The sequence below is a fragment of the Lactuca sativa genome, chromosome 5 (genome assembly GCF_002870075.4).
Source record: "Lactuca sativa cultivar Salinas chromosome 5, Lsat_Salinas_v11, whole genome shotgun sequence".
Lineage (NCBI taxonomy): Eukaryota > Viridiplantae > Streptophyta > Magnoliopsida > Asterales > Asteraceae > Lactuca > Lactuca sativa.
Window position 1 is genome coordinate 166,842,405 of NC_056627.2, and position 23,286 is coordinate 166,865,690.

Here is a 23,286-nt window from a genome sequence, read left to right on the forward strand (position 1 = left end):
CGTGTGGGAAAACATTTTCAATACTAACCCGAATTGCATCGGTCCTATCAGTTACAAAGGTCAAATCCTGACAATCACCAATGCATTCATACATATTTTTAAGAAACCATGTCCAAGTAAGAGCACTCTCTTTTTTGCATATTCCGTGCGCAAGGGACACTATCTGGTTGTTCACATCCATAGCTACTGCATGCAATATGGTTCCCTTAAACCCCCCCCCCCCCCCTTCAAATGGGCACCATCCATAATTATGAATTTACGGCAAAAACGTTTGAACACTAGAACCTGCAATAGATTAAAATGGAACACATAAACACTAAACATTTTTTTACAAATAAGTATATATTAAATAACATAAAGTTTTTTGTATGTACTGTGTTCCCAATGGCATAAAAACAACACTCGAAAAAATCTTGAGAATCTGTTTGTATATAGGCCACTGTACCGGGATTATGCTTCTTCAAATTGTGAAAATAAATAGGAAGTTTGGAAAAACATTCTTCAGAGGATCCCAACAACATTTTCATAGCATATTGTTTTGCACGCCAAGCTTGTTTGTAACTTACATTGATTTCCAGCAAAGCATTCAAATCCCTTAATATTTCATTAGGCCTCCAAACCTTCGAACGAGTTTTTCCTGTAATCTCATGCAATGTATTATCCATGACTTTTTTATTTGCGTGCTTATAATTTGGGTGTATTTGTAATGACAAACATGTGTGCACGTTGTTAAAAGTCCTAATTTAAAATTCATCAGTCAGATCAATGCGTTTTGCATAAACGCCAACTATAGTTCTCAATTTCATAATATACCTCGTAACGGTTTTTGTTAGAATGTTTGGTCTTAAACTGAAACTTTTCTCTGGTTGCTTTAAGACTTAAAGCCAATATTAGTTTTGTTTTTTATCATACGTTTGACGAACAAACATATCATCATTTGGACCTAAACTATGAAATGGTCCAGGTTCAACAATAGGATCAGGACAATCAGGTATGGGAGGCATACCGTAAAAGATATCTGAAGCTTTTTTTTTCGTGTGTGAACTCATCTTCAGACCAGCCTTCATTTGACTCTTCATCGTCTGACAAAGTTTTGTCATGCAGTCTTCCAAACTCATATAAATTTTCTTATTCCATCGTATTCACTGCCACAGTTTCTTCTTGTGTACACTCTTCAACATTATCAGATACAATGTTCTCAACATTGTATGGTACAAACTTGTCAACCGCTTCTCTGTGTTCGACCCATCCCTCAAAAACTTCCAAATACAAATACACAATCTCCTTCGTTTCAGACATTACATTTCTGAGTTGATGAACATCTGCTTTGTCTATAATATTCATAACATACCCATGAACCAAGTGTTGAAATGAAAATGATATATTACTATTGAACATATTAGTCTTACTTTTAACCAAATCAAACAATATTCGATGGTCAAAATCAGGCGGAAGCAGTAAACCTAAGTTCTTATATTTTGCTCTAACGTAGGTGTTAATTCCATTACTCATTTGCCAAAAACCCCCCGTACATAAAATAACAAAACTCATATTTTCTTAGAAAAAAAGTTGGAACCATAAAATCGATTGAATATTGCAGATAGATAAAAAAATGAACAAAATCAATCATTTATATAAAAAAACGGCTAAAAACTTGGTTAACAACCCATTCTGCGGAGATGTTTAAGCCTCCGCGGAGCCCTCTTAACGACCTCTGAGGAGGGTTTAATTAATATACAAACCAATCACTCCGTGGAGGTCTTAATGTCTCCTATGTAGACAACATTTTCAGACGGAAAAAGGTACGGCATGTTATAGTTCCGCGGAGGATTTGTCATTATGCGGAGCCCCGTGGAGGGTCCTCCGCGGAATGCATGTCTATAGCCGGAAAGGTGATTTTTCATGACTAAAATTTGAAATGCCCCCCCCCCCCCCCCCAACACACACACACACACAAGAAATGATTATAGCCGGTATTTTCCCCAATATAATATCATGCACAACAACCAATTTAATTAAATATAATTGTTGGGAATACAAGCTATGCAAATGTTTCAATAACATTAACATTTTCAACATCTGATTTATACAAAATGCCCTACAATTGGGACTTTTAATATATTTTTACAGTAGTTATCAAGTGCCCTTTCATACGGACTTACCAGCTTACAACATCAACACATAAAGGTTGAAACCCCCAAATTGTAACTAAAAGCAGCTTCCAAACATATGGATGTGCCCATCATTACTGACTTTCTAGTCTGCCTTTACATAAAAATACAAAAGCTTACACCAATCACCCTAACTAACTATAATCACCCCTAACTTCAAAACACAAAAGACCAAGCAAGCAAACAACAATGCAACTGTCATCCTATACCTGTCTATTATCTTCCTTGCATCAGAAACATCTTTCTCATTCTTTGCCACCTTAGACCGCTCTTGTGATAGCAGGAACTCCAATTCAACAATCCTCCTCAAATTGTTCATCTCAGACAATCCTCTTTAGCATCCAGTTTCTGCTTCAGAGAATATAAAAGGTTTTTGTAATACCCTTATTCCTGTTCTTTGTCTTTCCATTCATAGAAGCTACATTTCTTCAACTAGTCTGTAAAAAGTCAATCCATCAATAAATGAAAATGCTTTGACTTGGATAGTAAATGAAGAATAAGGAAATCAGCTACCTTTAATATGCTAACAAAATGGGTTTGATTCACAATAACAAATATTCGTCAAAAATAAATAAAATTAGGGTTTTTTTTTTCAAAATACAAATCTACCATGATCGTCTTTACACAAAGAAACACCACAGTCAGACACTATAATACTAAGGTAGCATGATCAGGATTATCGGGACCTACCAAACTGTTTTGACAATTCCAGAAACGCCTCTCAAGGTTTGTTATCTTACAACACGTTCGTTCTTTAGCTGGAACGCCGCAATCGCAAAGCTTTACCCGTCCTCGCGACTGAACACGAGTCACTTGTAGCTAATTCCTTGAAGTGGATGAGCTTAAAGACATTGTTCTTGAGGATGGAAAGAGTCGGTGGAAAGTATTTGAGTTTTCATAAAAGGGTAAGAAACACTTAAATCATGGTCCGATTGAGAGTTTCAATTAATATGGGTTGTTGGACAACTCAATTCTTCGACACATCAGTATCCCACGTAAGCTTATTGGACACATCAGCATGCCACAAAAGCATGTAAACCGTCTAATTTTTTAGATAATTGTGTAATTAAAAGGTAAAAATGGAGTTTAGTGGTCTAATGTACAAAAAAAAAAAAAAAAAAAAAAAAAAAAAAAAAAAAAAAAAAAAAAAAGAAAGAAAGAAACTTTAGTGACCAACTTAGCCAAATGTCAAAACTTTAATGTGCTAGAGTGTCATTTTCCCACTATCAAAATATTCTTTCAAAGTTTCTACAAAGCTCAAATTAGAACATTTTCATTTTTTGTCCCTAAAGTTCCAAGTTTGAGACTTTTGACCCATAAGTTTTCTAAATTCACAAGATTTAGGACATAACAAACAAGTATCATAACCGAACAGTATTCAAACGTAGGTAACTTTTACATTTGTGAAATTTTCATATAGACATAAATTTTCATGATTCACTTGACTAAATGAAATACATCAAAATACATCAGTCTCATTAAGTTTAAATATCCCCATTTTCCTCTATACTATCTACTATTCTATACAGACCCAGTAACCCAACAATAAAGCAATTAACTATCTCAACCATCAAAGTTGTTTCTTGTCCATAAAAACCAAAAACTTAAGATAAATCGTGAATATATAATTGCCCAAAAAATATACATTCACTTTTTTTTTTCAAAATATCGTGATTCTTTTGTACCTTAAAAAGGTGATTTGTTTGAAAATACAAGGACCGAAAGTTAATTGTTAAAAAATAGAGGGGCATAAGCGAAAAATTCTAACTCACGGCCGCAGCCAAAGTGGAAAGCATAATTAAGGATGAGATTCCAATTGTTATCCAACTCATAAATGCCAAAGCAACCGCCAATTGGTATTTTTGGCATTCCACAAAACCACAACTTCCCAAATCATTAAAATACAACACGGTTATTCCCGCAGATGAGGAAGCGGCTGCAAGGCTCAACATTGAAGTAACCTAACACCAATTTTAAGTACAACATGTTAAAAAATATATATAGGATTAATAATACAACTAAATGCAAGAAATATTTATATTTCTGTTTATTTCTTTATTTTAGCATCTGATTATTATTACAACATAACATGTTACTACTTTCAATGTTTTTTTAGACTATGTTTATTGGCAACGTAACAACCAATCACAATTTCACAATAAAACAACAAATAAGTTATTTAAAAAATGAAAAGTGACAAGAAAGTAGCAAATTGAGTTAGGAACAACTTAATCTAGTCAAAAAAAAATATCCAATTATAGCATTGTAGATTCGATTTTTTTCTCATTATGACATATTTCAAAGTATAATATGTTGTGATAGGAAAAAACGAATGAAGGATGCTATAGTAAATAAATCAATGGAATTACATTACTATTTCTCGAATGTATCCCAAAAATAAATACCCAAAAGGGATTTTGTTATGAATACTGACCCAGTCTCCAACAACGAAGAGGCTCAGTAAACCGGGATTATGGAGGACTTTCTTCTTTGCCAAGGCACATGCATCCAGGAATGCAAGTCCAAAGCTCCAAATTACTTGCAATCCCATTGAAGCAATTAAGTAGCTGAAATAGTTAAGTAATTCCACATTTAAACTCAAGAAAACCCATATTACATGAAAATTTTAATAACGTTATATATGATTTAAGATTATGCGGATGTTTGGATATTACTTTTTCAAAATTGTTATTGTGAGTTCAAGATTCATAATCAAAATTAGATAATCATTTGATTAAAGTCAGCCTTGTACTGCATTTGGCGTGTACTGGACTGGGACCAAGACAAATGTAATTAGGACAAACATTGATATTTTAAATATCAAAACGGATAAAAGATTTTGTAAATTTTTAACGTTTCATAGTAACATATACAAAAATATCTAGCGATGTTTGCGAATTGCTATTCATTTTTTTTAGAGAATATTTTATAAATTGAACGTTAGAAGCATTAAATTAATAAATTTGACACAATATCTTCTCGATAAAGGCTATATAGTCTTTTATTAAGCATCCTACTTTCATTTATGTCTATTATTATAGTCTTGTACTTTCAAAGTTTATTTTTATTATTATTTATGAATTGTACTTTGAAAATCTACCTAATTATATAATTCTACATTCAACTCTTTTCTTATTAACAAATCATACATTGAAAAAATGACACCACTCTAGCATTGACAATTGCTTTGTATTCATATGATATTGCTATAATTCAGATAGATTTTTTTAGAGCTACATAAAATAAGATGATATAATATACAAATAAGTAGAAGTGGGTTGCTAATTTGCTATCCTTTCATTTAACACTTTTGTTTAATGAAGCGAGTATATTGATCTCAGCATTATCAAAAGGGTAAACCCGACCCATGTTATTGATGCAATACGTTGCCAGATATGGTATTAAAGCACCATAAAACGGGTATTAATATTAGCCCTAATTCATGGATTTTCTTTTTAAATTCGTTGACTACGTATTACGAGAAATGGGAAAAGAAAGGATACCTGAAGGAAGTGAAACTGAAGAAGGATTTAGTGGAAGCCATTGAAGCAATTGAAGCAGCAGCAAACAGACACTGCAACAATCTCAAAATCAGAGCAGTCACTGTTCCAGGTGTCCCTGCGAAATTCCTCATTTTCGTTTCCCCTTCTTGTAAATCTCAAATTGAAAGAAGAACGACAATTAATTCCATGAAATGATAATCCATTACAAAAGAGGTATATGGGTTTTGATTTGGTACTTTCTTAATTTGGGGGAAGAGTAAAGAGGATGACTAGAAAGGGGGCTCAAGTAAGGAAAAAGAATTGGAGGTGGGGGATGCAGGTCAGGTGGAAACAATGATAGAAAGACCAAAACACAATAATAGCAATCCCATTTAAACTTCGATTAATAATAATAGTCATTACCCTTTTCCACGAATACAAGAACTCGTGTCCTTGTGATTTTATAATTTTTTTATCCTAAGAATTATTACCAAAAATAAGTAAATATTTGAACGGTTTTCTAAATTATTTTATCAGAAATAGTAGATATTTTACTAATTTCATATTCATATTTAATTTGTGATTGGTATCATATTGTTGTGATTAAAAGTAGGATGTTGTGATATACTCATAAAAGTTGGAAGTACGATGATATAGTGGAAAAAAAATAGAATTATATTTTCTAAATTATAGCGTGATGTTATAATTTGAGAATACTAAACAATAATTTATTAATCTGTCAATCTATTTGTCGGACACATAATACAATTAAAATCATAGCTAAAAAGTTTGATATCTATACTAGATGTGAGATTAATGTTCTACACGGATTGATTAAAAAAATTAAATATGAAGACATAAATAGAAAACCACACTTATCATTTCTATGTTACTGTAAGGAATTGATTCATAATCTCCTCTATAAATACTAATAATATAAATAAAAGCTTTATATATGACAATCATGCCTTGTAATATGTATACATCATTCTAAATTTTGAGGTCAAATAAATTTATTGGTATTGATAATTTTATAATAACGTAAATACTAATTAACTGTAGTATGAAATAAAAACATGGATGAGTTACATATCTTACAAGGAGGATGTATGCATAATAATTAATAACCCATTTAGTTATTGGCCAACATCTTTATATACACTTAAAAAAACTAATGGGATAATGTCTACTTATATCAAATAACAACACTAGGAGTATGAAATGATGAAAGCATTTGGACCCATCTGATATTTCAATGTTGGTGCTTCTGTCACTTATTTTGATCAAAGTAATCTTATGATTCATGTATTTTAGAATAATTTAACCATACTACAAATTACCGATATATTGTTCTCTTATGCACTTCATCAAGCAAGTGGTAGGCAAAAGAAGATTTCCAAGTTAACACATACACATACATCTATAACTACAAATTGAGCAACCATAACTACACATCACAGTGGTTAGTACTTTAAAATAGAATGGAAAATTTTGGTTTCTCTATTGGACACCTTTTTTTATTTATAGAAACATTAGAAATCATAAAAAAAAAAAAAAAAAAAAAAAAAAAAAAAAAAAAAACAAAACAAAACAAAAAAAAAAACAAAACTTCAAAAATGGTCCCTGTGGTTTCTGAAAATATCAAGTTTAGTCCCTAAGTTCAAAAAACCTCACGGATCGTCCCTGTGATTTCAAAACTTTTAACAAATGGTCCTTTTCACTAACTCCATTAGCTTTTGGCCGTTAAGTGAAGGGCATTTTTGTCATTTCACTATTACAGGGACCATTTATGAAGTTTTGCCTTATCTAAAAAAATAAAAAAATATATATAATTATTTAATATGGAAGGGTCCTCTCTCTCTCTCTCTCTCTCTCTCTCTCTCTCTCTCTCTTGTTATGTCTGAACCTACACCCGAAAAACCCAATCTAAGAAATCAGATCTTCACTTCTTCAATTAAATCATCTGTTTACAAACTTAACAAAAATAATTGCTTCATTTGTTCTTGAAGGCCAATAAGGTCCATTTTTTACATTCATACAAATTAAACATGGTCTTGTGTTTTTGGAATTAATCATTGTTACACCCTCCAATAGCCTCCTAGAAGTGAAACTTTCGTTCAAAAGTTGTTTGTAGGATGATAAGTGATGAGATTTGAAATCGAGTTTAAAGATCAATTTATGTAAGAATTAAGAAAGAAGAATCACGATGAACAAGAGAGTAAATATAATCTTTGATCAGCTCATATTATGCTTTCTGATTTACAGAGTATAACAGAATTCTCTGTAAAGTGTGTAAAAAGATCTATTCTCACATCGTACAGACTCCTATTTATAGGCGTACAAAAGCATAATAAAATACTAAGGACTAGACATTAAAGCTTCGTTAAAGTGCCTTAGTAAATATAACGTTACATTCGAAGACACAACTTACGAAGACTAACAACCCTTCGTAACAAAAACAATACTTCGACATATTACAATACAAACCCTAACAATCTCCCCCTTTGGAATAAAGGTCGAAGTCTTCATGAAGTAAGTAGTTGTACAGCATACATCAGTACTCTTCGAATTTCCATGTACCACGAGATAACTTTCTTTATCTCCTTCTTGTCTCCTTCTGAATTCTTCTTGCAATGATTCATACGAACAATTAAGTTCGTATATTGCGAGTTTGTATATCTTTCCACTTCAGAGGTTTGAAACAAGAATCTTTTGGCCCTTCCAGCTTTGTCTTTACCAGCGAAGACTATCCCCAACGGCTTTAAACAAATCTCTCCGTCTTCGTATTTCTTCAATTCCACCTGCTTCTTTGTAGGAGCCATTGGAGCAGTGATGTCGATGCCTTTGACAGTAGCAAGCTCGATATCAGTTTGAGCTAGGCATTCGAAATAATTTTCCAAGAAAACTTTTATATGCCTACACCCAAGACTGAAGACATCAGGTTCTGTTTCTTGGAGATAAGAAAAGGACTTGTCTTTGAGAATCAGTGCAACATTGATGAGATCATACGTGTTCATCAATGGAAAGTCAGCTATTGTGAACTCTTGTATCTTCCCACTTGCCCTTGTCACCACATACTTCAAGTTTTGAAAATTTTCTTCGAAAATGACATCCCTTTTTATGGATATCACCTTCTTAATCTTCTCCAAGTACCATACTTCTTCTTGAGCTTTAGCTAACACAGCATGAAATCGAATTTTCATCTTCTTTCCTTCTTCGACATCCATATTCTTTGACTCTGCTTTAAATTGTGGCATGACGAACATCATCTCATTAATTGGAAAGTCGAGTTGCCCGTAATCAGTGTTTGTCACCACATAACTCTTCTTAGGAATCTTCTCAAAAGAGTACATATGGTCAAACATCACTCTTGATTCGATAGTTTCATAGTTGAAAACTTTTGAAGGATCTCCCTTGTCGACATTCGAACCTTCAAGAGCTCTTTGTCGCATAATGCTCTCCACATGCCTCATTCGTTCCACTTCAGCTGCCACCTCAGCTTTCTTTTCTTTGTTTGTCTTCTCAATCAAGACTCCTTTTCCTTTGTCTTTCACATTCGAAGGAGCTGCACCCTTTGATGAAGAAACATTTGAAGAAACAACATTCCCAATTACAATACCTTTTGTACTAGGTCTTATAATAGGAACCATTGTGGTCACAGTCGAAATGACTGGAGCAGCTGAAACAATTGTTGGTTTGACTGGAGTTTTCGAAGGATTAACAACTGTTGGTTTTACTGGAGCCTTCGAATCTTCTGGTGTCATCTCATGCTCCCCAGCCTTTGCTTGAACACTCTTTTCTCCCCCTTGCACCCCTGTGACAGCAGGTGGGGCATCTGATACACTTGGCAATAGGCTTGAGATTCGAAGTAGTGGAGTAAGATGCTTTTGAAGAATGGCTTCGAAATGAAGAAATTTCTGAGATAGAAATTCTTGAGAGATAATCAAAGAAGAGGATTTCGAAGAGATTTCTTTGAGTTCCTTCAGTAGATTCACCAACTCTCCGAAATGTTGAACTTCATTGGCGGAAAGAGATACCATTTGAGGATTGAGTTGTTCAAACATCTTGACACACTGAACAACTGCATCACAAATGATGTCAATCTTCTGATGTGCTGATTCAAACCCCTGATGAATATTTTGAACTTCCTTCGTCATTTCTTCCTGAAGTTCTCTAATCTGCATATTCACATCCTCTCTAACCTTCTTCACCTCCTGTACGAAGAGCACATGACGCTCCTTCGTAACCATCTTCAAATCTTTAACTTCCTTTAGAAAATCAGTTCGAATAGAATTGATTCTATTCTCAGTAGAATTATCAGACTGATCAGTCTTCTCTAAAATCCGGCTTTCTGAATCACGAATAAGCCCTGAAGTCTTCGATAGCAGCCTGTTTTCCATCTCCTTCATCAATGAATCAACTTCCAAAAGATTGATTCCAACACTTCTGATATCTGCTTGAGATTGCAAGATTGAATTCAATTTGGAATTCAAAATCTTGAACTGCTTCATCGTCATTAGCATATGATCCGGAAAATCTTCTTCTGTTTTATCAAAAGAAAGGTCTTCGAAAGTTCCCCCAAACCCTTCGTTGTCGGTTTCTTCATCAATTGCCATTGTTTCAGCAATAGGTGATGAAGGATGTGGTGGTTCAGTGGATTGTGTTGAGAAGATGGTGGTGAAAGGTTGATCCATGATAGATTGGAATGTAGGAGAATCGGTGGTAGAAGTAACCTGTGGTAGAGTCGTTGATTCAAAAATCTTGACGTCAGCAGGTTTCGAAATCTCAGTAGATTGAAAATTTTCGACTTCTTTTGGAATATTATCTTTAGGAGTCTCAGGCACACGCTCTTCTTCTTCGACATGTTTAGTTTTCTTTAAAAACTTAGCCATTTCTTCAGCCCTTCTCTTTTTCGAGGATGAAGACACAGGAGCTGGAACTTCACGAACTGTAACCCCTTGGTGAGTAACCTGCGTCTTCTTCACCAATTGAGATTTTCGCTTTATCTTGATTCTTTGAAAAACCCCCGTCTTCGAAGGAATCGTTTCCTTTGATGGAGAGGCTTCAATTACTAGTGTATCAGCAACTGATGTCAAGACCGGAGACACCTCTTCGACATTTGTAGAAGAAATTATTAGTGCTTGATGTTGTTGTTCATCTTTCACCCCTTTTTCCGAAGAGTCATCATCTGTCTTTTTGGACTTCTTCGACTTCTTCTTTGCTTCTTGTTGTAACATCTCAGTCACAACTGTTGTGTCAATTGATTGTAAGTATGACACCAACACTTTGTTCGTAGGATCCACCTTCTTTAACATTGCATCTGGAATTCTGGCTATAGAGGTAAAAATTGTCGTATCGTCATGTACTTCCTTCGGACTCCTGTACATGTGGAATACTGTTTTTTCTTCGTAATCCGGTACCTCAATCTTTTCCTTCTGATATACATATTGGACAATCAAACTCCAATATTTGGCACAAGAAATTCCTTGTTTAACACTCGTCTTCGAAATGCTTGTAATAAACTCTGTCCACAACTGCTCAGAGTAATCCACCTGTAAGTCATAGTATATCCCTGCAACCATTGCGTATACCTCCATTCTTCCTTTGTCTAACCCCACCGTTCGTCCAGTAAGACATCTGAGGAAGATGCCAAATAAAAAATTCCAAATGGTTGGTAGACCAGACTTCTTGAAATCACTTATACGTGTCAATGGAAGTTGGTGACCCATCTCATTGAACATGTATACTACTTGCGAAGACGTGAGTTCATCGTATGGACCAGAATTTCAAATTCCCAAAATCTTGCAAAATAATCTTTTGGAAACCCTAATTCGCGTATCAGTAACCATGGTGAATTCCACGCACCCGGTTTCTTTGTTGTAGGAAGCTGTAGAACCTGCCTTCGATAACCATGACATTGGTGCAGAAAATGATTGGAACATGGCTTTAGACAGAACAGAGTTCTGTAAAGCAACCACCAGCATCTGTAGTTCTTCCGGATATTTCGACAAATCCGATTCTACTTGATAGTTTGAACCCTGGATCTTCAAGATTGGAATACTGATGACCTCGTCTGTGGTTGGTGATGAAGTAGCTGCCATTGTAGATGAGTTGAAGAAAATAACTGTGTGAAGAAGATGATTTGCAGAGAAATTTCTTGTTTTTCTGAAAGTTTGATCGCGTAAAGGATTATGAAGTTGTAAGTTGCCCTTTTATATGTAACCCTAGAATTTTTGAATTTGAAGCGGGATGCATTAAAAGCTTGCTGACATGGCACCTTGAAACCCGGAATGCACTCATCAGAAAGTAACAATCGTAACTGTCAATACGCCTTACACGCTTATCCTACATCATGCGTCATCAAGAGATAGGACTGTTTGGTGTTCCCCAAAAGAGTTGTAACCGTCGGATGCCTTCGGAATTGAGGTCAGGCTCTTTCACTTTGGGGTTTAAAAAGCGAAGTCATTTGCCAGAGTTTCGAAATCATCAGTTTAAGTTGGTGTTACTCAAACCTCAAGGATTTCGTGTGTGCTGTGTGCCAAAAAAAATTAGATGAGAAGCAAGGAAAAAAACTTTTGAAAACTCGTGATGTCAATAATTTCTTTGACATAAAAACAATGTTATCCCAGGCAAAGATATCTTTGAAAATTATCAAGAGAGATAATTAACAGCTTGTGTGATTTCCTGTGAAATACAATCGATAACTTGTAAAGAAGTTTCGAAGGGTTTCTTTTATTGGACACATTGGGTGGCTTCGAAAATTTTGTTACATATCAACCTTAAAATAAGGTGAGTAATTGTAAACAAAATTAGTTGTATGACCAGTGTAGTCAGTGACAACTTGGTTGTGAATGGTATTCAAAGTAACAAAGATTTTGAAAATATACTCACACAGAAATCATATTCATAAAAAAAATTATGCTGGATCTATTTGGGAACAAACATCGTAGTTTTCGAATGTTTGATTAAGATCACTCAAAAGAAATGAATATGATTTGGAGTATAAAAGGTACTGAAGCAAAAGCTTCGTAAGATCTGGAACATAGTTCCCCGTCAATTCCTTAAAGGTGTATGAATTTTGGGTTTCACTTTCATCACGGACTCATGATGTTAGATCTTAAACACAGAGTTGTGATTTGTCTAGGTTTTGATTGGTTTGATCAAAAACCTCAAGGACAAATCTTTTTCAAAAAAAAAATTGAGTTTTAAGAACTATTTGGTTTAAAAATATTGGTTAAGAATCGAAGTGTACCTCTGTTATATTTGGACAAAACAGAAAACTCTTAATTCATTTGAGAAGAGTAAGGTAACTCTTGTTGATTTATGCGAATATAAGCCTTTTTGGGAAGAAATTTTCTTGAGAGAATTTCATTAAGGCTTTCTTGTCACACATAGAGTCATGTTGAGGCTTTTGGTCTACATACAGCAGCATGCTTCTAGGGACATCCTAACTAGTTTGTAAAAAAAATTTAATACATTCCCATAGAAACACAAATGTATGACCTCTTCGCATTGTTGCCATGTATTAAATTCTCAACACTCACAGTTTAAAGAACAAAGAAAACAAAAATATTTTTGTGATTTTTGAATTTTTTCAAAATGAAAGAACAAAAAAAAAAATTAAAATCTTTTTGTAGTTTTGATTTTTCAAAATTAAAGAACAAAAATAAAATGTTTTTGGATTTTTGATTTTTCAATAAAAAAAATATTTTTGATTTTTTTCAGGTTTTTCAAAAAAAATATATAAAAAAATCTAACCTTAGTTGGAATGTGTTAAAAATGTTTCGAATACGAAGCGTTCGAAGCGTTGACCTGAACAGTAACCTCTGATGATTTAAAAACTTTCGAATGCGAAGCGTTTGAAGCGTTGACCATGAACAGTAATCGCTGAACACTTAATCATTCTTTCTACCCATTCACCAAATGATTCAAACTATCACTCTTCGTTTTTAGCGGTCTGAAGAGAATTTCCATCAACCATTCCCAATCCATCTAATATCCGAAGAAACGCTTTTTCATCCAACGCTTTTGTAAAAATATCTGCCAATTGATCCGTTGTTTTCACAAAATGAACTTCAATATTTCCTTCTTCAACATGATCTTTGATGAAATGATATCGAAGAGCAATGTGCTTTGTCTTTGAATGCTGCACATGATTATGACAAATTCTTATTGCACTTTGTGAGTCACAATATAAAGGAATCTTTTTCATATTAATTGCATAATCTCTTAATTGACTTTGAATCCAAATGATTTGTGATGTACACGCAGCTGCAGCAACATATTCAGCTTCAGCGGTTGATATTGATACACATGTTTGCTTCTTCGATTGCCAGCTGACCAGCTTTCCATCTAGCAATTGACACCCACCAGTTGTGCTTTTACGATCAAGACTACATCCTCCAAGATCCGCATCTGAATAAGCTTGTATAAAGAACCCTGTTTTCGAAGGATACCACAATCCTAACGAAGTAGTGCCTTTCAAGTATCTGAAAATATTCTTTACTGCTGTGAGATGTGGTTCTCGTGGATTTGATTGATACCTAGCACAATTACAAACCGAGTACATAATATTAGGTCTACTTGCAGTTAAATACAATAAAGACCCAATCATGCTTCGATATAAAGTAAGATCAACAGCAGATTTATCTAACGAAGGAGTTAGCTTTATGCCCGTTGCCATTGGTATTCGTAACCTTGTGCTATTCGTCATTCCAAAATTTTCCAACAGATTCTTCGTATATTTCTCTTGATTGATGAATATGCCTTCCCTGTTTTGTCTTATATTTAAACCCAAAAAGTTATTAATTTTGTCCATCATACTCATTTCAAATTTGCTTTTCATCAAATCTTCGAATTCTTTAGATAAAGCTGGGTCAGTTGAGCCAAAAATTATATCATCAACATAAATTTGAACAAGCATCAGATGATTCCCAATTTTCTTTCGAAATAAAGTGGGATCAATTGAACCTTGTTTAAATTTAGATTGCTTCAAAAATGATGTAAGAGTTGCATACCATGCTCTTGGTGCTTGTTTTAACCCATATACAGCTTTATCTAAAATATAAACATGATCAGGATGCTCAGAGTTTATAAAACCTGGAGGTTGTTCAACATAGACCGTTTCTTCGAGTTCTCCATTTAAGAATGCACATTTGACGTCCATTTGATAGACATCAAAATCTTTATGAGCTGCAAAAGCCAGAAAAATACGAACAGCCTCGAGTCTTGCGACAGGGGAAAATGTTTCTTCGTAATCAATTCCTTCTTGTTGAGAATATCCTTTAACAAAAAGTCTGGCCTTATTTCGAATAATGTTTCCATCTTTGTCAGTTTTGTTTTTATAAATCCATTTAAGTCCAACAACTGACACATCATTAGGCTTTGGAATTAATCTCCAAACCTTGTTTCTTTCGAATTCAGACAATTCAGCTTGCATAGCAACAACCCAATCAGAGTATTCCATTGCATTCTTAACTGTCTTTGGTTCAATTTTGGAAATAAAAACATTAAACATGCAATACTCTTGATGATTGTTCAGTACCTTATTTCGTGCATGAAGTTGTGCTCTCGTCATGATTCCTGCTTGTGGGTCACCAAGAATTTGATCCTTTGGATGATTTCTTGTCCATTTATCCAATGGTGGATAATTAGGATCAAAATCCAAAAGTGCATCTTCGAACATTACATCTGTTTCTGATCCATTTATAGAAATAGTGTCATCAGCATCATCAAAATGTTCTTCTTCAAGAATTGGATCATTCTCTAGTATATGCTCCCCCTCGATGATTGACTCCGTTTCGATATTTTTCTCTGGTTCACTGATCGGTTCTTCTTCAATAATTTGCTCCTCTTCGACACTAGCATTTGTTGACATGTTATCTCTTTCACTATAATGCTCCCCCTCAACAAAAGTATTTGATTCCAAGTGCTCCCCCTCCACTGGATCATCAGTTTGTTCATTTGGGTGTTGATTCAAATGGGAAGTTGAATCATTGTTATACTTCGAATTGTCTGATATTTGATTATCAGTTGCATTTCTTTCTGCATCAATTGCTTGATCTGAAATACCAAAAATCGAATCATAATCAACATCATTCATTTCAATTGAATCATTTATATTTGAAGAATTTTGCAAAATAGGATAATTCACAAATTTATGATTGGACTTTTTAATATAATGATCATCAAATGTCAAATTAAAAGTTTCTTCCACTTTGTGAGTTCGCTTATTTAATACTCTATAAGCAACTGAATTGTGTGAATATCCCAAGAAAATTCCTTCATCCGCTTTTGTTTGAAACTTCGAAAGATTATCCTTGAGATTCATTATGAAACACCTGCATCCAAAAACATGGAAAAATTTGACATTAGGTTTTCGATTATTGATGATTTCATAAGGAGTAACATTAAACCATCGATGAATGAATGATCGATTTTAAGTAAAACATGCTGTTGAAACAGCTTCAGCCCAAAGATATTGAGGTAGATTCGAAAAAGCCAACATTGTTCTTGAAGCTTCACATGATGATCGATTTCTTCTTTCAACTACACCATTTTGTTGTGGTGTATAAGGAGATGAAAAATTATGTGAAATTCCTTTTTCCACCAGAAATGTATCGAATACATGATTTTTGAATTCAGTTCCATGATCACTTTTAATTTTTCGAACTGTCTTTCTCAATGAAACTTCCATCTTTTTGATAAAATCAATAATCACTTATGGAACTTCGGATTTTAACCTGAGAAAATAAACCCACGTGAATCTTGAAAAATCATCTACAATTACCAAAATGTACCTTTTTTCTTGTTAAGAGTAGCGACTGTTGAAGGACCACATAAATCCATATGTAGGAGTTCAAGGGGTTCAACAATCTTCGAATCTATTGTGATTGGATGACCTTGTTTATGTTGTTTTCCTACTTCGCAAGCTGCACACAAACTGTCATTATCATATTTAAGAATGGGTAATCCTCTTACCAGATCTTGTATGACAAGTTTGTTGATGTTTCGAAAATTTAGATGTGATAATCTCCTATGCCATAACCAGCTAACATCAGTAGCAGCCTTCGAAAGTAGACACACAGCAGGTTTGCCTACAATAGGAACAATATCCAATGTAAACATGTCACCTTTTCTTTTTGACTTCAGTAACACTTCCTTAGTTTTAATATTCGAAATAACACTTCATTCTTCATTAAAAAGAACTTGATTGCCAGTACCCACAACAAGTTGTGAAACACTTATCAAGTTGTGTTGCAAACCTTCAACAAATGCAACTCTGTTTATAGTAAAATTTCCATTCGTTATTTTCCCATAACCCTTGACTTTGCATTTGTGATTATTACCAAACTTAACCACTCCTCCATTTTCTAGGCTTCGAAAATCACGCAAGTTTTCCTTCTTCCTAGTCATGTGACGTGAGCAACCGCTATCAATGTACCATTTGTTATCATATTGCTCGTCACAAAGTACCTGCAATCATTGGAAAAATTTAGGTACCCAAGATTTGTTGGGTCCATTCATATTAGGTTTATGATTCAGTTGTAAGTTATAACCATTAACCCAATCATATACTTTGTTTTTGAAACTGTCAATAAATCTAACATTTTCATTCGAAGGGTCAGATATATGAGTTTTTATTATTTTCAAATTTTCACTAACTTCACCCTTCGCATCTTGAGTTTGTGATTCTTTTCTTTTTGCTTTTGTGACTGGTTGCCAAACTTTAACTGATATATTTGACTCTTTGGATGATGAACTTCCATTTGTTGAAGGATTGGCATATTTGTCATATGCTTCTTTTATCTGTTCTTTCGAATATTTGCTTGATTGATACATTTTTCCTTTTCCTTCCAACCAATGATCAATATTTCTCTTTGTTGTTATACCCTTTGCATATGAAACTTTGTCAGCTTGTTTCTTCAGAGGATTATAACATTTTGCTGAATTTGGAACATAATCAACTTTTGGTTTTGAAAGATATGATTCATGATAAGATGTCTTGCTTTGAACCTTTGAAATTTGATTTCCAACCTTTTTCTGAAAAAAAAATTTTGGTAATGTAGATTTTATTTCTTTTGAAACTTTTGAATTTTTATTTGAAAATGAAGCACTTTTCTCTTCAAAAATTTGAGATTTTTCTTTAAAAACTTTTCTTCTTTTTGAAAAATTTGTTGATCTCATTTTTGATGGTTCAACAGTTTGCCAAAAAATTGTTTTTCTTGCTTGACGTTTTGAAATATTATTCTCTTTTGAAAAATTTTCAACTTGAGCTTTAAATTCTTTTGAATTTAGTTTTATTGATTTGTTAATTGTTTTATCATCATTTTTAACATTTTCTTGTTTTAAAAACATATTTGCATTTGAAACACTTTCCTTCTTTTCTACTTTTGATTTTTCAATCCAAACTCTTTTTGGTTTTTGATGTTGAAATTTATATGAATTCTTTGTAAGATTATTCTCAACTGTACTTTGATTTGAAAAGAATCCTTCATTTGACGTTTGCTTATTGTCTTCTTCCACCATCTTTTTGAATTCAGGTTTTACATTTTCAACATTCCCTGTTGTTACGAAGACTTGATTTGGAAACACAACATCATCAATGCATTTGAAGATTGGATAAACAACAGTGTTCGATTCAAGAAAATGAGCACCTTTTTCACTAAGAATTTTCTCAAATTCTTGTGTATCCAAATAGACTTGATCAAAAACCACTTGAGGAATTTCAATTTCTTTCGTCTTTTGAATTAGCTTCGCATTTGAATTTTCCTCCTCATTGTCACTATCATCCGTTTGACTCTCATGTATTTCCACAAACTCCATATCACAAACTTTCAAAGTTGAGGGTTTATTAGTTTCAATTTTCATTAATAAATCTTCACAATTTTCTTTCCCTTTAAATGAATTTGCAACATTTATGATAGAAAACTGTGAACAATCTACATCTTCTAAATCACTAATTTCACTAATATTATCAGAATTATCTTCAATATCAGTAATATTAGTTTCACTATTAGATGTAGAATTCTCAGTCTTTTTCAAAATTCGAAGTTGTTCTGATTTAGTTAAGGTTTCATTTACAATTTTTACTAAATCATCAGCATCAAGATAATCTTCAACTTTTGCAATTCCATATCTAAATCTATCATCTGGGATTTTGTTAAATTCAGAGATTTCTTTTTCACAATCATATGAAATACTATCAACCTTAGCTCTATCATAAGCTAAAAAAGGTAGTAATTTTCTATGTTGTTCCTTACTAATTTCACATGAATGATGTAACTCAGTTAATTTTCCATATAATCTTTTTGCTGAATTACAAAAGATATTTCTCTAGGCTAACAACAAATTTATTTCTTTTCCTAATTTTTCTCTATCCTCCATGATATTTGAAACTTGCAATTCTAAGTAATCAATTATAGTGACTTTTGAATCCAGCATTTTTCTTGTCTCTAGTAATTGATCACTTAACTTTTAGGCTTCATTGCTAGCAGACACAACGATTGAATCAAAGTAAATAACAGTTTCATCAAAAGATACTAACTCAGAATTATATGCAGAAACTGGAATGTTAAAAGATTCAAGAATGTTACGTACCTTAGTAGTCATAGGCGACTTGTCAGTAGACTTCGAAACGAAGCATCGCCCACACACTTCGTCAGTCTGTTCATCATCTGAATCCTCTTCCATTTTTGCATACATGGCTCCATGAGTTGGATTTTTCATCTCTTCATCATCTGAACCCGAAGACCATATTTGATATGTGTCGTCTAATTCAGTTTCTCCGTGAGCCACCAATGACAAATTCTTTGCTTTCTTCTTGACTTCCTCCAGTTTCTCTGTGTAGTAAGCTTCATCTTTTGTTTTACTCTTCTTTTCTTCCTTCTTTCTCAACAGACAATCCACAGCCAAATGATTTGCTCCATAACAATAATGACAATTGATCCCTGTATCACCTTTCAATAGCATCTTCATTTTCTCCATCTCATTCTTCGAATCTGTCTTCATTTCTATTTTCTTCTCATCCAGTTTGTTTTTGTTCTCAAAGCTACCCTTCGAATCTGATGACTTCTTTGGATTAAAAGGTTTCTTAAAAAATTTCTTTACCCTATTGTTTGAGTAAAAAGCAACTGCCTCATCATCAGAATTCATCAAAAAACCTTCTTCTTCATCAGACTTTGTTTTATCATTCTCTCTTTCTGAGACCTTTGAAACTAGAGCCAAAGGACCACCAAGACTTGCTACAGCTTCTTCAGCTATTTCATTAACTTCATTTTCATGAGATTTCAATTGATTGTACAAGTCATTCAAAGTCGAAGTATCAAAACTTTGTTGATTTTTCACCATCATACTCACACTCCTCCACTCCTTTCGAAGTCCCATAACAAATATCAAATTGTACTCCATTGATGACCTGATTATACTATAACGATTACAACGATAGATTAACTCGTTGAACCTATCATAGTATGCTTCAATTGACTCATTTTCTTTTTGTTTAAAGTCTTTGAGTTCCACCAGGCATTGTTTTACAGATGTGATTTTCGTCTTTTCACTTCCTTGAAATTTATCTTTGAGATTGTTCCAGATTTCTTTAGCTGTTTTGCAAGTTCTGACATAATTGTACACAACAGGAGGTAATGCACCTCTTAATTCCCTCATGCATCTCTTCTCCAGACGTTTTAAACGACCGGTTTGATTATCAACTTCTGAACTGCTTGATGACATGCCGATTGGCTGAACTTGTGCAGGTTGATTAACATCTCCTGTGATACACTTCCATAATTCTTCATCCAAACCGTTCAAGTAATCTTCCATACGATCTGCCCATTGATCATAATATTCTGGAATAAGCATTGGAATTTTTGTGGATGATCCAAGCAAATGAGAAAATGAAGTCATCGAATTAAGATTGAATGACGCCATTGTTGTACGGACAAAAACTTCAAGATGAAACTTGACTTTTGAGAATTTTGAAAATCAAATTGTATAATTCAATTCAGAATTACACAAAGAACACTCGATTAACAAAAAAAATTTTGCAGAATCAAATCCTAGATTGAGATCTAGATGAAAATTTCAAATTCAAAAAGGACGGAAACTTTTTGAATCAAACAGTGGATTCAAAAACCTTTTTGATCGAATGAAAATCAGATCACAGAAAGGATTCCTGCTCTGATACCAATTGATGAGATTTGAAATCGAGTTTAAAGATCAATTTATGTAAGAATTAAGAAAGAAGAATCACGATGAACAAGAGAGTAAATATAATCTTTGATCAGCTCATATTATGCTTTCTGATTTACAGAGTATAACAAAATTCTCTGTAAAGTGTGTAAAAAGATCTATTCTCACATCGTACAGACTCCTATTTATAGGCATACAAAAGCATAATAAAATACTAAGGACTAGACATTAAAGCTTCGTTAAAATGCCTTAGTAAATATAACGTTACATTCGAAGACACAACTTACGAAGACTAACAACCCTTCGTAACAAAAACAATAGTTCGACATATTACAATACAAACCCTAACAATAAGCTTTCGTTATCCTTTCATTTTACAGGATGCAAGTCCCTAGGGTTCCATTTTCGGAATTAGAACAGTTGCAAGTCTCCAAGATTTGCTCTTCTTATAATTGATTTGGGGGTTTGGGAATTTAGGAATTTGGTATTCCTGGAATGATTTTGTTGAAGGCAAAGACAGGGATGGAATTGGTGACTACCTTATTTACCTTTAAGAACATATGAAACATTTACAACCAAATTGATATAGAAGAGCGAACAACTTGAAGATTTGAAACACGGGAAAAAACTTTTTTGTTCAGCTATAGAGACAATTGAAACATCTCCTTCTCTTGACCCACAAAAGTTTAGAAAAATTGAAATCCTATAAAAACTTAAATATAAAATGACAAACCCAAAAAAAATTATCACCAGGTAGATGAAGAGAAGTAGTCGATGGAGACGCTCTAGTGGAATTGGTTCTTTTCGTACATCATCTTCCTCGGCCACCTACAACTTCGATTTTTGATTTGGGTTATGATCAGCTCTTGAACACATGACAGTTGCATCTCGATTTACCCTTTTACCCCTGAATCAATCGAAGCAGATCACCAGAAAACCTTTTAAAATCTCACTGGAGAGGTTGCCACTGGACTCGTATCTTTCTCGTCTTCCAGGTCTAAATCAACGACCCTCTCCAATGTCGTAATCACACTCTTCATCTTCGACTTACATCCTTTCTCACCGCCCTCCTTCTGAAATCACTCGATGGAGGTTTTCTATGAATGGATGACTAGGGAAGGATCGGGTTCATCAGAAGCCATCAAATCCAACACCAAATGATAAAGAACATGAAAGATTCGATGCTTTTAAGACTATGGTGGACGACGACGATCCATAAGTGAAGGATTGAGATTGAGGTTGGTTTTAGAGAGCTGATCAGACATGAAGTTGGAGATTTGGAAGTTTGAAAGAGTAAAGATAGAGGATGAATGAGTTCATCTGAAGCCTCTAAATGATCCTAATGGATCTGTGTGTTTGTTTGTGAAACAAGAGAGAGATATATATAGAGAGAGAGAGAGGTGGGACCCCTTGCATATTAAATTTTATTTATTTATTATTTATTTTTAAAAAAAAAAGAATACAAAACCTCATAAATGGTCCCTGAGGAGTGAAATGACAAAAATGCCCTTGACTTAACAGCTAAATGGTAACGGAGTTAGTGAAAAGGACCATTTGTTAAAAGTTTTGAAACCACAGGGACGATCCGTGAGGTTTTTTGAACTTAGAGACTAAACTTGATATTTTCAGAAACCACAGGGACCATTTTTGAAGTTTTGTCTAAAAAAAACCATGAATATGTAAAATCAGAAAAGAAATTCACATACATACGTACACATTGCTATTATACTGTTGTAAAAAGTTAAATTGGTATGATTTTTGATCATTTAGATTAAAATGATATTAATCGGTTGTGATATTCGTTTTAGTAGTTATTGCATACATATACGAATATTGGCATTTGATATCTATGAAAAATGATTTTAAAAAAAAATATTGTAAACATAATCCTTTTAAAAAAAGTTTAAAAAAGTTAAAATAAATAAATTGGAACAGAAGTTATTATTTTAGAAGGATATGTTAAAGTGAAGTTTATATTTTCATATAATTCAAATTTTCGTAAAAGAAATGAATTTAGAATACTATAAATATGTATTGACTTAATTTATTTTATATAAAAAAGTAAAAAAAAAATGTAAAATAACTTTTTCTTATTTGTGGTCTATTTACCTATGAATGATGTACTTGAATTTAATTTAGTAAAATTGTAGTTATTAACAATGCTAATTAGTTAGTGGTTTGGGTGTAGGCATGTAATTTTACACAAGTGTTTGAAAATACTCATTTTAGAATACAAGAAAAAAAAAAAAAAAAAAACCTATAGGAAACATCGTTGAAATTATCAATAATGTCAACTTGTGTATAATATTAAATCGTTGGATGCATGAAACTTTAGAAATTTAATTATAAATCAAGTCATTTTATCATCCCATATTGATACAAAAAACATCATGATTATACTCATTGTATAGATTATGATCCAACAAAATAAAATATAAACCTTT

At 33.3% G+C, this 23,286-nt stretch overlaps 1 protein-coding gene across 1 annotated transcript; it reads right to left on the reverse strand.

Annotated features, from left to right (window-relative positions):
- Positions 1–2,058: 2,058 nt before the first annotated feature.
- On the reverse strand, positions 2,059–6,024 carry LOC111919440 (CASP-like protein 5B3). The gene is made up of 4 exons (XM_023915000.3): positions 5,675–6,024; positions 4,606–4,738; positions 2,862–4,132; positions 2,059–2,608 (listed from the first exon to the last, which is right to left on the reverse strand). Exons 1-3 carry the CDS (start codon positions 5,803–5,805, stop codon positions 3,935–3,937), a joined length of 462 nt encoding a protein of 153 aa, XP_023770768.1. The 5' UTR covers positions 5,806–6,024; the 3' UTR covers positions 2,059–2,608; positions 2,862–3,934.
- Positions 6,025–23,286: the final 17,262 nt, after the last annotated feature.

What these genes read in the sequence shown, in the direction of transcription:
- LOC111919440 (XM_023915000.3), bottom strand. Translation starts at nt 5,805, where the DNA reads ATGAGGAATTTCGCAGGGACACCTGGAACAGTGACTGCTCTGATTTTG. An exon ending in TTCAGTTTCACTTCCTTCAG is followed by an intron (nt 4,739 to 5,674) that starts GTATCCTTTCTT and finishes TAACTATTTCAG; the next exon opens with CTACTTAATTGCTTCAATGG. An exon ending in TCTTCGTTGTTGGAGACTGG is followed by an intron (nt 4,133 to 4,605) that starts GTCAGTATTCAT and finishes AATTGGTGTTAG; the next exon opens with GTTACTTCAATGTTGAGCCT.